General features: G+C 47.4%; 1 protein-coding gene across 2 annotated transcripts in view; it reads right to left on the bottom strand.

The window, feature by feature from the left end:
* Sema5b (semaphorin 5B) overlaps positions 1 to 14411 on the bottom strand; it is a 67667-nt gene that overhangs the window by 9643 nt on the left and 43613 nt on the right. For both annotated transcript variants that reach the window (XM_063225088.1, XM_063225087.1), the window contains exons 5-11: positions 13213 to 13275; positions 12827 to 12925; positions 12146 to 12359; positions 11341 to 11626; positions 9078 to 9213; positions 7821 to 8028; positions 7510 to 7717 (exon numbers count right to left, since the gene is read on the bottom strand). In XM_063225088.1, the coding sequence (XP_063081158.1) occupies positions 7510 to 7717; positions 7821 to 8028; positions 9078 to 9213; positions 11341 to 11626; positions 12146 to 12359; positions 12827 to 12925; positions 13213 to 13275 (1214 nt within the window). The remainder of the gene's footprint in view (positions 1 to 7509; positions 7718 to 7820; positions 8029 to 9077; positions 9214 to 11340; positions 11627 to 12145; positions 12360 to 12826; positions 12926 to 13212; positions 13276 to 14411) is intronic.

Below are 14411 nucleotides of genomic sequence, written 5' to 3' on the forward strand. Positions count from 1 at the left end.
TGACTTTGTATCCAGCTACATTACTAAATTTATTTATCATACGTAGGAGTCTTTCAATGGAGTTTTGGGGGTCTTCTATATAGAATATCATGTCATCTGCAAATAATAATTTAACTTCTTCTTTTCCTATCATTACTCCTTTTGTTTCTCTCTCTTGTCCAATTGCTTTGGCTAGTATTTCCAGCACTATATTGAATAGGAGTGGTGATAATGGACATCCTTGTCTTGTTCCTGATTTTAGGGTAAAGGCTTTCAGTGTTTGGTCACTTACTGTAATGCTGGGTGTTGGTTTGTCAGAGATGGCTTTTATCATATTGAGGTAAAGATCATCTATTCCAATTTTCTGTAAGGTTCTTATCATGAACAAGTGTTGGACTTTATTGAAAGCTTTTTCTGCATCTATAGAAATGGCTATGTGGTTCTTATTTCTGGCTCTATTGATGTGGTGGGCTACAATTATTGATTTGTGTATGTTGACCTATCCCTGCACTTCTGGGATGAATCCTATTTGGTTATGGTGTACAATCTTCTTGATGATTTGCTGGATTCTATTTGCCAGTATTTTATTGAGAATTTTTGCATCTATGTTCATTAGGGAGATTGGCCTGTAGTTCTCTTTTTCAGTTGGGTCTTTCTCAGGTTTTGATATTAGAGTCATATTTGCTTCCAGAATGAGTTAGGGAGAATTGCTTCCCTTTCAATTTCATTGAAGAGTTTGAGGAGTGCCGACATTAAATCTTCTTTGAATTTCTTGTAGAATTCTGAAGAGAATCTGTCTGGACCTGGGCTTTTCTTTGTTGGTAAGGATTTAATTATATTTTCAATTTCTTTAATTGAAATCCAGCAGTTTTACATCTTCTTGACTCAGCTTTGGTAATTCATATATTTCTAGGAATCTGTCCATTTCTTCTGTGTTATTAAGCCTATGAGAGTAAAGGCTCTTTTGAAATAGGTACTGATGATCTTCTATATTTCCACAGCACAATAGTATCCAAAAAAATGAAATACTTAGGAATCAATCTAACAAAAGAAGCAAAAGATCTATACAGGGAAAATTATAATACCCTGAAAAAGAAATTGAAGAGGACCTCAGAAAATGGAACGACAGCTCTTGTTAATGGACAGGAAGAACAGGCACTGTGAAAATGGCCATCCTCCCAAAATTGTTGTACAGATTTAATGCAATCCCAATCAAAATACCACTAGCATACCTCACAGATCTAGAGAAATCACTCCTAAAATTCATCTGGAACCAGAAAAGACCTAGAATAGCAAAGGCAATTCTAAGCAGCAAAGGCAAGGCAGGAGGCATCACAATCCCTGACTTGAAGTTATAATACAAAACCACTGTAATAAAATCAGCATGGTACTAGAATAAAAACAGGCCTGAAGATCAGTGGTATACATTAGAAGATACAGCTATAACTACAAACACACTCACCCATCTTATCTTTGACAAAGGGGCCAAACACATCCACTGAAAGAAAGATAGTCTCTTCAATAAATGATGCTGGAAAAATTGGCTCTCCAGATGCTGAAAACTAAAACTAGACTCATGCCTATCACCATGTACTAAACTAAAGTCTAAATGGATCAAAGATCTAAATATTAAAACAGAAACACTAAATCTGTTGGAAGACAAAGTAGGTAGAAATCTTGAAGACATAGGGGTAGGTAGAGAATTCATGAACAAGAGTCAAACCGGCATGTAAAATACTTCACAGAATCAATAACTGGGATTGCGTTCTCTTAAAGAGTTTTTGCATGTCAAAAGAAATTTCCAACATAGTTTTAAAAAAAAACCCACAAATTGGGAAAAAATCTTAGTGAACTGTCCCATAGACAAAGGACTTCTGTCTAGACCCTACAAAGAATTTTAGTAAATCAGATCCCTGAAATTCAAAGACTTAATCCAAAAATGGGCATCTGAGATGAATACACAGTTTTCAGATGAAGAAATACAAATGGCAAATAAATGCATGAAAATGGTCAGCATCATTGTTTCTTAGAGAAATGCCAATTAAAACCACACTGAGATTCCATCTCACTCCTGAAAGAATGGCCAGGATCAAGAAAACCACCAACAACAAATGCTAGAGAGGCTGTGAGGGAAAAGCAACCCTTCTGCACTGTTGGTGGGAGTGTAGACTGGTGCAACCACTGTGGAGGTCAGTCTGGAGGTTCCTCAAAAACCTGGGATTGCAAGTCCCATTTGACCCAGCTATCCCACTTCTGGGCATATTCCCAGAAGAACTGAAAACATCATATCACAGTGATATTGTGCACCCATGTTTATAGCAGCACAATTTATAATAGCCAGATCTTGGAAACAATCTAAATGCCCACAACTGAGGAATGGATAAAAATGATGTGGTGTTTTTATATAATGGAATAGAACTCAGCTATAAAGAATGATCACATTGAGATATTTATAAGTAAATGGATGCAATTTGAGACCATACTCCTAAGTGAAATAAATCAAACTCACATGTGTTAATACTGTAGTCTCCTTAGTGTAAGAAATGGTAAGAGTACATAAGATACAAAAAAACTCAATAATTACAGTGGAAGGCTAAGAATCTGCTTCAAGGGGAAAAATAATATATGGGGAAAACGAGGAAAAAGAAATTATATAAACATACTTAGGATAGCTAAGATGATTGTGCTACAAATTCTATAAGGTCTTGGAACAAAAGTTAACATTTGTAGGATTGGAACAATTATGTATACTTGTATGGTGATCTGAGTAACTCTTGGAGATCATTATGTAAAATAACAACCCTAGTTATGCTCCTACCACCTTGTTTGGAAGGCCTATATTGTCAGTGTTTGGGGCTCTTATTGTTATTTATTTGTCTTTTTTGTTTTGTGTTTTTCTAGGAATTTGTTTTGCTTTTCCCTCTAATACAGAAAGGATAGGTATACATGTAGAGACTCATACATGTGTAGAACTTCTCCTGAACAGTTTATGAGAATTGATTATATAATGCATGATTAAATGAACAGTTACTTTGAAGAAAAAGAGATACTATGGTATCCAGTGCTGATTCCATATCGCCATGCTGTGAAATCCAGCAATACTATTATTCTTTGTTCAGAGTGACTTTGGTCTGTGTGTATTGTTTCATTTCAACATACAATAAGGTATGGACAGCTATTTTGACGAGAACAAGAGACATTATGGCAGCCATTGTTGATTTCCCTATTGTCTGGTTTTGAAGGCCTAAAATGCCTTCATCATTCTGCTCTGATCAGTTTAATACTATTTTGCTATGTATGAATTCATTGTGTGTGAAGATAGGACAACTATTTAAAAGAAAACAAGAAACAGTGAAGATCTCCTGTTGTCTTGCTTTGAAATCTGCCTCTTACATTGTTTTCTTCTGACCTGTTTTGTTAAGTTTAGTTGTACTCTCTTTAAAATAAAAATAAAAATGAAGAAATAATGTCTCAGGTAAAAGAAAAAATCACAAACATAATGGAAAAATTGCTGAGCATATCTAAAAGAAGACATAGATTAAAAAAGAGCTTAGGAAAAGGATGGAAACCTTGAATGAACAATATAGGAAGGAATTACAATGCATGAAACAGATTCAAAGAGAGATCTAGGAACTTTAAAACTCTATTGAAAGCTGGCAAAACCACTTGAAAGAGACTGAAGATAGACTTTCAGACCTTGCAGATAGGATTGCAGCTAGCAATTGAAAAAGGAAAGATCTCTTAAAAGTAAAAAGAAAGCAAGAAATAACAATTCAAAGGTTACAAGATGATGCAATGAAAAATAATTTAAGAGTGAGAGGTGTCAGCGAAAAGGCAGGGAGTCAACACAAATGACATAAAAAAACCATTTATAGAAGCCATAGCAGAAAACTTCCCAAACAGGAAAAGGACCTGGCATGCAGATAAGTGAGGTATACAGAACTCCAACTAGCCATAACCAAAATAAATCTACACCCAGACATATAATAAGATCCCAGGAATTCTGCAGAAGAACAGAATATTAAAGGCTGTTAGAGAAAAGAAACAGATCATCTATAAAGGAACACCCATCAGAACCACGACAGACTTCTCAACACAAACCGTGAAGTTAAGAAGAGCTTAAAATGTTTCAAGCACTGAAAGAAAACAACTTTGTAGACTAGAGTATGCTGTAAAATTATCTTTAAAAATTAATGGAGAAATCAGATACTTCCATGATAAAGAACAACTGAAGGAACTCATGACCACCAAACCAACCTTCCAAAGAGCACTGAAGGACATTCTAGAGAGAGATAAAGGTGACCATGCTTCTGGGAAAGCAGCAGAGGGGGACTGCCAAACAAGGCAGGCAACTGAACTGAGGGGAAACATGGGGGGCCAACAGCAGGAGGATAGCACGGCATGGATAAGCCAATGGGTGCCAGTTGTACCCATTAATGTAGATGGCCTCAGTCCACCAATAAAAAGAAACACAGGGAGAGTGGATCAAGAAACAAGATCCATCAATATGCTATATACAAGAAACACATTTAACGCAAAAGGGAATTTACAGACCGAAGGTCAAAAGAGAGAAAACAATTGTTCCATGCAACAGGCAACCAGAAACAAAGCAGGGGTAGCTTGTCCATCAATCACAGAATGAGTAAGAAAGATCTGATGTTTTTATACAATTGAAAGCTACTGAGTTTTAAAGATAGTCTCAGGCTCTTGTAGGTAAATGGATGCAACTTGAGATCATGCTCATGGGTGAAATGGTTTGGACTCATGGGAGAATATCATGTTATCTCCTGAGCATAAAAACTAAGGGAGGTTGTGGGGTCCAAATGGCAATAGATATTAATAAGAGTGATGGGCAGAAAGTCTAAAAAGGGAAGGTGGTAACCATTGTTAATTTCTTATTATCTTGTTTTGAATTCTGGTATCATTTTAGTTTTATTAGGTTTGGTTTTATTCTAGCTAGTTTGAAGATAACAAGATATATGATGGTGTCCACTGTTGATTTCCTATTACTTGGTTTTGAAGTCCTATAATACTTTCATTGTTTTGTTTTGATTGGCTTTATTCTGTTTTGTTTGATTTTATTATGTCTGATGGTATGGACAGCTATTTTGAGGATAACAGGGAACACTGTGGTAGCCATTGTTGATTTTTTTATTATCCTGTTTTGAAGTCCTGTATTGCTTTCACTGTTCTGTTCTGATTAGCTTCATTCTGTTTTCTTTTGTTTGGTTTTATTATCTTTAAAAAAAACACACACACACACACAGGGGCTGGAGATTTAGCTCAGCAGCATAAGAACCTGCCTTGCAAGCAGGCAGTCCTGAGTTTGATCCCCAGTACCGATTAAAAACAAAAACAAACAAAAAAAATGAACAGCTAGTACTGCAAAGAAGAACAATGAATGACAAGCATATGAAAAGTTGCTCGACATCATGTTATTAGAGAGCTATACATTAAAATAAGATACTACTTACTACACAGCTATTAGAATGGCCAAACTCCAAAAAGCACTGATCAAACCAAATGCTGGTAAGGATGTGAAGCAACCAAAATGCTCTTTCACTGCAAAATGGTGCAGCTACTTTGGAAATCCATTTCTTCTTCTTCTTTTTTTTAATCGGTACCAGGGATCGAACTCATGACTGCCTGCTTGCAAGGCAGGTGCTTATGCCACTGAGCTAAATCCCCAGCCCCTGGAGATCCATTTCTTACAAGATTAAATGGAGTAATGACCCTCATCTGCAGGGAATACAGTCCAAGATCTGCAATGATTCCAGATATTACTGAGCTCTATATCTGCTATGTTTTTTCCTATACATATGAACCTATGATAGGAGGCACAGAAACAGATTACCAACAATTACTAATAAAATAGAAGAATTACCATAAAAAAATCCAAATGTGCCATTCTTAGATGCTTCTCTAGCACCATCTTCCCGTCAGCCTACATAATCAGTCAACAAACGCATTGGTTCCGTGCCATATTGTGCCCTGGGTTGGGTCCTGAGGACTCTGTGGTGGTGGAGTGTACAGAATCCTGGAACACAGGTTTTGCCTTTATGGATTTCTAGCCTTTTGGAGAATAAGGCATGTATGAAAAGTTTTAAAGGAGGAGATGAGAGACGAGGAAAATGCTGGCACCAGGTAACCTGTGATTCTCTGGCAATCAGCACTGTCTGTTTTTAGTATCGCACATTCTGAGACCGACTCCAGAGAGCTCAGGAGAGTTAGGGACTCATAAATGCAACTTAGGAGTTACAAAACAGAAAGACACCAGCCACTACTTATGATTCATTGGATTAGGCCCTTGGTGAATACCATTCCCAATCCTTACAACTCCTGCCTAAATCAAACGTCATTTGCTCTGATTTCTTCCCATTTGCCTGGTAAGAGGATCAAAACTCAAACAGGTTAACTTGCTCGAAATAATGCAGTTAGAGGATGATGGACAGAGATGGTAGACTCCAGGTGGTAGACTCCTTCCCACTATATCCCACATGGCAGCCACAGGCCGGGGTTTCTCTCTCTCAGACAGCGAGAGCTTCGAGGAAGTGTTGAGGTATATTCATCTTGCCTCTCCTCACACTAGCAGCCCTGTGAAGTTAGGACTGAACATGACAGGGCTTTGTGAATGCGTGCTGTTTTGCTGACAGAGCCATGGGGCAGGAGGCGGGGATCTGAGCACACTGCCCTCCCCCTCCTTGCCAGCGGCCTCCCAGCCAGTCTCCGCCTGGCCCTGCAGGCCTCTGTCCAGCTCCCAGCACAACCACCAGGTCTGGAGAACAAGCCTTGGCAGCACGGATACAATTTGCCTCCCAAATTTCAAGGACAGATGGCTCACCCAGGAGGACTCTCCACGCCAAGGGTCACACAGATTCACGTGGCTGTAGCAATGCCAGCTTCAGATGATCAGGGAAACGAGGAGGTACAGCCTGGGCAGCTTCTAGTGCCAGGAGCCTGGCGTCCATTTCCACTTTCTCCCTTAAACGCTGGTGTCACTGTGGCCCAATTTGTGACTCCACTTGGAGCACACTATGGAGACCAGATCTCGGAAGAGCAGGAGCCAGTGTGACTCCCAAGCGGTTCCTCAGCTTACCCTACCGCCAGCTCTCACTGTCTCTTCTTAAGGAAGGTAGAGGGGCAGAGTGGGCCGACTCAGAACAGTCTCTCACCTGCCTCCACCGTCTCTCACTTGCCTCATGGCAGGAAAAGCTGTACTTTCAAAGACAAGCACCTCTCTCTGGAGAGTCCAGGGCTGAGAAAATCAAGAGAGCTGGAGATAGCTGGCAGCCCTAACTGTGGAGTTGCCAAAGGAGAAAACATCAGCCACCAGGCTTGCTAGGTCCATGATTCTCCCAGCTTGTGGTTAAGGGAGTGGTTCACCAGGAGGCAACCAAGTTTCAGAGAGGTGAAGTGACTTGTCCAAAGGCACACAGCGCAGACTATGCAGGAACGCGATCTCGGGTGGGCGGTGCACGGAGACCCTTGCCCCTCGGGCGCCCTCCCGCCGCGCCCGGCTCGGCCCCTTACCTCTGGCCGCGGTAGGCGGTGCACCTCTCCAGCGGGACCCGCAGCACGCCGTCGCTCAGCCCCACGAAGAGCGCGCGCGCGCTGTGCAGGATGCGCAGGCTGCGCAGGGGCTCGCGGCGCGCGGGCGGCAGCACATGCAGCTCCTCCAGGTAGCAGCCGCGGAGGCTGCGGCTAGCGGTGGACAGCGCCTTCAGGATGGTGCCAGATTCTGGGGGCGCAGACCGAAGAGGGCCTTGGAGCTGCGGACCGCGCAGCCCCAGCCCGCTCCCCACCTCCAAAGCTGAAGCCGGGGTTGGGTGGAGCCGGCTCACCGGTGCCGATGTAGAGCACGTGGTAGAGCGTGTCCTTGGCCTGCACTAGGTCCACCACGAGGTGTGAGAAGCGCACGCTGTCCTGGGTGACACAGGGCTCGGGTGTCACTGGCTGCACGGCCTCGCTCATCAGGAATAGGCGCTGCGCGTCCTGCAGGCTGCGCTCCGTGAGGTTCTCGTTGGGGCCAGTCTCGGGCAAGGTGCCGCACTGCGGAGGAGCCGGGTTGGGGGTGCGCAGCCCCAGGTCAGCTGCGATCTGCTCTCCACCCCTTCCTCATTATAACCCCGGTGGCCTTGGGCAGAAGGCATTTCTCCAGCATCCCGCCCCAGTATCCCCACTGAGCCCCACTGAGCCTTTTCCGCAGAAGGAAGCCTCTTTGGAGCAAAGAGGAAACTGAGGCTGGATGGGGGGGGGGCAGAGCACTGCCGAAGGCGAAGAGGTCAGGGCTAGCTCAAGTCAGTCCTGTGACTGAACAAGTATCCTGTGATTTATGCTGTTTCCTAGGTGCCCCTCCTCCGGGGCGAGCCAAGTGGCTTTATCACCTCTATCCCTAGGGGCTCAAAGTGCTTCTGCTGTTTAATCCAAAACTCAAAGGCAGCTACCTTTTATTCAGCACCTACTACATGATGGGCGTATTAATCTTTGCACTATCTACGAGGTTGTCTGTGATGGTGTTTTCCCTAGCTCCAGATAAGCAAAAGGAGACTCCAGGAGGTTGGGTGATCTGCCTGAGGTCATTCAGAGACAGGCAAGATCTGGGTCAGGATGGCTGGACTGCAAAGCCTGAAGTCTCACCCAGTGCCACACACCCCTGGGGTAAGAAGTCGGGCATGCCTCATCTGCACCCTTGTTTTTTCCACCTCATTCTAAGCGCTGACCACTTCTAGTCATCACAGATCCTCCATTCATTAGTACACATCCTGGATACACCGAGAGCAGCCCACTGCTATAATTCCCAAATTCTAGCCAGCATCCGCTTGCACAAGGCTTTCCTTCCCCTTACCCTGGGGACCGCTGAGGCCTGCCGCCCAGCTTCCCGGAGGTGTGGGGTCACACTGAGCGACAGCTCCAAGCAGTCTTCCCTACTGTACCTCTCCCTTTCCCCCTCACTCTCACATCCCCATAGAGGTAGCCCCACTCTTGGGGAACCATCTCAGACCCCAAAGACGGGTGTAAACCAGCAGGATCAGGGCTGCTTTTGATCTGGGCTCACCAGAGGAGAATCAGCTTGTGGTTAAGGGGAGGAGAAGCCGTACCTGGAAATTGGGGATGGGGTTGGTGATGGGGAGCCAGGCGGCCCTGGGGTTCTCCTGGTAACGGAAGGGGCCATTGAAAGCCTGGGAGATGGCACTGAGGTTGAAGGCGCACACAGCAGAAGCGGCGATGCTGTTTCTGAAAGGCAGGAGAGGGCAGGCTGCTGCTGTCCCTGGGAGTCTGCTCTGACACTCCACAGCCAGCTGTCACATCCGGCCTCCCAGTGTTTTAAAACTCTACACCACGGGGATGTCACAAAGCCAGGACACCCACAGACCAGAAGCGCTGGCAGTTTGAGCACTTCCTCACGCCTTCCATTCCACTGAGGTGGAAAACAGTCAGTGGGTTCTAGATGTGTCCCTCCCACAGTTAGTCCCAGTTTTTTGTCATAACTCGGTATAGTACCCACACGTCTATATTAAAGTTTCATCAAATGATACTTACCTGGACTAAATACATTCTTCCCATATTTTCATCCCACCCTATTCTAATTTAGTGATTAAGCAGCTAGGTACCAAGCCCCTGGTTTATGCTGCAGTCCTGCGCCTCTCTTAGCTAGTTGATATGGAATCATATTTCAGTGGAATGATATTTCAGTCTCAGAATCATAGGGCTCCATGGTCCCCTCTCCCAGATGAGTCCATTTCTCTCCTCTCTGCCTGGTCCCAGCCCCTCTGTGTGCCCTGGAAGCTGTACACCTGCCAGTCCCTTTGTCCATTCTGCACATAGCAGTCAGTGAACATTTCAAAACACACATCCACTGGGCTGCTTCAGACCCCTCAATAGCTTCTTCTTGCTTTAGGATAAAGATCACCCTGTTATAGCACTTTGCAAGCCACACCCCTGCCTGCCCCTTTGGTCCCCTCCACTATGAACCTCCTGTGACACCGCTCATTTCCTGGAGCACTGCTTCCCATGTGCTATTTCCTGGGGCTGGAATGACTTCCTACAAGAGCCTTCCCTGGCTACCACCTCTCTGCACTATTAAAAGCTTCTTTGCACACTGTTTTCCTGTTCTGTAACTCAATGTCACTATATAGCCAGTTGGTAATATTCCTTTCCCAGAGCCACGGCTGCTTTTGCTTGCTGGGCCCAGCTCCCGCCAGGACAAGCACCTGGTGCACAGGAGGTGTGCAATGCGCTAAGTATGATCCCCACTGTGCTGTCACTGTCTCTTATTGCCTCTCCTGCCACTCCCACCTTCAGCTCATGGCCACCCACCCTCCAGGGCTGAGGGATGTTCGCAGCTGGCTTTCAGCTAGTGGTCTGTGAGAATCTGATGTAAGCCCGTCCCCCTGAGCCGTGGCCTCTTTGCCTCTGTTTCCTGGCCTTACTCTCATCCTTGCCCATCCCCTCAGACTGTCCTTTCCAGCGCTAGCCTGGCCCCCAGGACCCCAGGCACACAGACACCATGCTGGGGCTCTCAGGTTCCTGACATCCTTACAAAGAACCCTGCACAGCATCTTGTCCAGCAAACTTCTGCTAGGTCTCTGGTACCCATTCATCACTCTCCATAGGAAAATCACCTGATTTGTTAGCCTCTACCCAGAGCAGGCGGTGGGAGGAGGGTCTCATGCTCTCCAGGAAGGTCACCCTTCCTCACACCTAGGAAACAAAAGGGGCTCTGAATTTCAGCCTGGGCTTTTCAGTGCAGTCTAGATGGGAGGCAGTGTGGCTTTGCCAGAACCCTCTGCTGGTTGCATTTAGCAGCATCGTGGCGTCCCGGGCTTAGGAAGGGGTGCTCTCTGCTGAAGCTTCCGGGGCTGCTCCCTCCCACCTCATCCAAGACAGGCCTCTTCACTTTCACCCCCATGTCATCCTCCCTCATGCGTGAAATCCAGCTCCTCTTCCTTTCTGCACATTTGGCCCAGGCCTGCCTTCCCCACCAACCCAGCACAGGTGCTCACCCCATCACCCCACAGGCAATAAGTCTTTGGGTACTCCAGGCCAGAAGGCACACAGCCCCCACTTATTTTCTTTCTTTCTTTTTTTCTTTCTTTCTTTCTTTCTTTCTTTCTTTCTTTCTTTCCTTTTTTCTTTCTTTCATCTATCTTTTGTGAGACAGGGTCTCGCTACGCAGTTCAGGCTGGTCTTGAGCTCACTTTGTAGCCCAGGCAGTTCTCAAACGTGCAACCACGATTCCCTTGCCTCAGCCTCCCGAGTGCTGGAAGCACAGGCCCCACTTTAGAACAAGAGCCCTGAGAGGAGTCTGCCTGCCAGAGCAAGTCCCAAGCACAGCAGGGAAGTGGCAGTAGAGGGACTCACACATTGGTGGTGAAAACGCCATAGATGAGGTCCTGCTCAGGCAGGTGGAAGGCACTCTGCAGCTCGTTGTAGTAGAAGGGGACCTCACCGGGGCGGGAGCAGTTGAGCCGGGCCTTCATGAACGTGGTCCATGTGTCCTCCAGCAGGAAGCGGCCCCCCACGTCATTCTTGCACACTCGAGCCACCCGAGAGTACACGGTGCGCCCACAGTCATGCTCCACCGCGTTCTCCCTCAGAAGGAAGTATGCAAACAGCCCAATGTCATAGGCTGCCACGAAGTTTGGCTCTGGAGGACAGGAGAGGGATGGGGCCAGTCAAGCCAGTAGGGAGGAAGTATGCAAAGTGAGCAGGACTTGACTAATTCAGCGAGCTTAACATGTGTTACTAAACACTCACGGGGTAGCAGGCACTGTCATAAGAACTCTCTTCAGATAACCCATTTAATCTTCAAAAGGAACTATAAGCAAGGCCTAGGCCTCAGTGGCTACACAGGTGGACGCAGGGATTCAACCCCACAGGGCAGGAAATTCATACCACCCTCCTCCTAACATCTTTCCCACAACCACATTTCCCAACCAAGTCCCTAAGCCTCTCTCCCTGAGAGGCTACCCGTCATCTGTTCTGGGTCCCCATGACATCTGTGGTTCCATGTGGGCCTTTCTCTGATATGCTCTGGTCTGTGACCAAACATCTGCCCTGCCCTGGGCATCTCCCTTGATGGAGTGGGAGCCCTGTGCAGGACAGGCAGGGAGGAGGGCCACGGAGAGCAGCCCTCAGGGAGCCCCCCCAGGCTGGGATTCCTTACCATTGAGCCACTTGGAGTTGTACTGGGCAGTGCGGAGTGGTGGCCCACTGCCCAGGCTGCGGTAGATGGCAGGGTCCCGACCAGAGAAGTCGATAACCGTGGCCGCGTAGAGCTCCCCCTGGGAGGAGATGACAGCTGTGGAGTTGTGGCGTGGATCGTAGGGGCAGCGGGCCACACCGTTGATTTTCTCAATCGTTCTGCTGAGGTTCCCCACCTGGGGACAATGGAAGAAGGGAACACTTTTGCCCGAGGCCCTAGGCTGTTCGTTCTTTCTGTCCCAGAGTTCTGTTTACTCCTAAGCCTCTGGCCTCTGGGGGCCTCTCCCCTGCCTGTACCCCAGGCCCTCTATGGGGGTGCCATCACGAGTGTGAGGTCTTGCCAGGAGCTCTATGGGTTCGCCAGGTGCACCCTTCAAGCCAGGCTGATCAGCAATGTTCAGACAGACCACATAACCTTCATCTCTAGATGGAGAATGAATAATTTTTACTTATAAGTTTGCTCCAAATAGCGCACTGGATGTGGTTATGCTAAGATACCACTTTTTGTTCTCCTGAAATCCAAATCTAAATGGGCATTTATGTTATGGTTTTGGGTTTGGTGTTCTCTTCCATTGGGCAGTCCCACCCCAAGGCTCCGCACGTGGGCAAGAGACCTTCTTCTGCACCCAGTCCAGGCCCCCACCTGTCTGATGGAGCACACAGGGGAAAAGGCATTGGTGCCACACATGAACACCTTCTGGCCCGCGACGATCAGGACCCGCACGTAGTTCTGACACTCCTCCTGAGGTAAGAGGGAGAACAACAGGGCCAAAGCTCTGTGGGGATGCCGGTGTCTTCTCCTCACAGCACCCCATCACTGACGCTAGGAAATGTCCTACAGCCTCCTTCCTGCCCAGCTCTGGCTGCACACCGTCCAACTTGCGTCTGTGGACATTTTTGCTCTCCCTCACCTACACAGAGCCTGCTCCACCCAGGCCAGGTCTCAGGGCAGGCAACATCACACCCACACCTCTTCCCTCCAACTTCCTACCAGCTCCAAAAGAAGCCCTGGGGCCACCAAGACCATACCTCAGTCTTCCCTTTGCTCTGGCAGGAGCGGCGTGTGTCTTCATTGGAGGCCCACTCTGTGGCCTGTGAGGGAACATGGACATCACAGGGTTCACTCCTTGCCACTCCTGACCAGGCAGGAAGCAGCCCGTGTTGGGGGTAGACAGGAAGCCAGGAAAGGGTCAGGGCAGGTTGCAGGGGGAGGGCTCTTCTCACCACATCCAAGGGACCTGGGAAGGCCACCAGATCTCCTTACTCACAGGCCTGAACAAGTGGACAGTCCCTCAGCTCAGCACCCTCCCTGCCTGTGTAGGGCCAACAGCCCCAGAGCACCAGCTTCTGTGGGCTCCATCATTCCACGCAGCTGTCCTAGGACCTCCCCAGGTCAGCCAGGTAGCTACAAGGGGCCAAGAATGACTCTTAGCACTACCCCATGTCCAGAGTGGGAGGTGGAAATGTGCCTCCACTATGTTGTATCCTCTGACCGTATGGAAGGCTGGTGAAGGCTCTCGGCGCGGGCAGGCCTGGGAGATTTCACTTTCCCTTTGTAAGCCTGCAAAGCGCCTGCTCTCCAACTGCTGAGGAAACTGAGGTTCTAAGAGACTGAGGTGAGACAGCTGGTGCCTGGTGCAGCAGCGACGGGAACTCACACTCCTCTGATGCCAAAGGCCGAGTACATCTTTCTCTTTATCACGCTATCTCGGAGGCCCAGGACTTCTCCTTCCCTGAATTGTCTTCCCCACCCTGTGTTGTCTGCATTTCTCTCCTTGCTTCCCTAGCACAATCCATACATGTTTGCGTGTAATGTAAGGTGCTTGGGGACACGGCTTTCATGTGCCCATGGCATTAGGAGTACAAGCTTCTCCCACCCAGCAGCTCCTCCATCTCTTCTCTCCAAGCAGCAGCTGAAGGGAAGAGGGATCCTCTTGTTCTCCAGGCAAGGAGACAGCTCTGGTGGGGCTCATTGTGCATTTCTGGGTCCCACATAGAAACATGAACTGCCTTGGGGGAGGGTCCTGAGCAAGCCGCTCTCCCGTCCACACAGAAAAAAACCCATTTAACATCTAACAAAGCTGCTTCTAGCTGTGCAGTCGCTACCTGCAGCAGTGTGTGAGAGCCAGGGGACAGAGACCCATGACTGCTCTCCACTTTCCAAGCTGGGCCACCCACACCTGGAGACGGCTGCTCTGGGGCAGAGGGAAGCTGACTCCTGCAGGCCC

Source organism: Cavia porcellus, unplaced genomic scaffold (assembly GCF_034190915.1).
Source record: "Cavia porcellus strain 051 isolate PalLab524CR breed Dunkin Hartley unplaced genomic scaffold, mCavPor4.1 scaffold_15, whole genome shotgun sequence".
Lineage (NCBI taxonomy): Eukaryota > Metazoa > Chordata > Mammalia > Rodentia > Caviidae > Cavia > Cavia porcellus.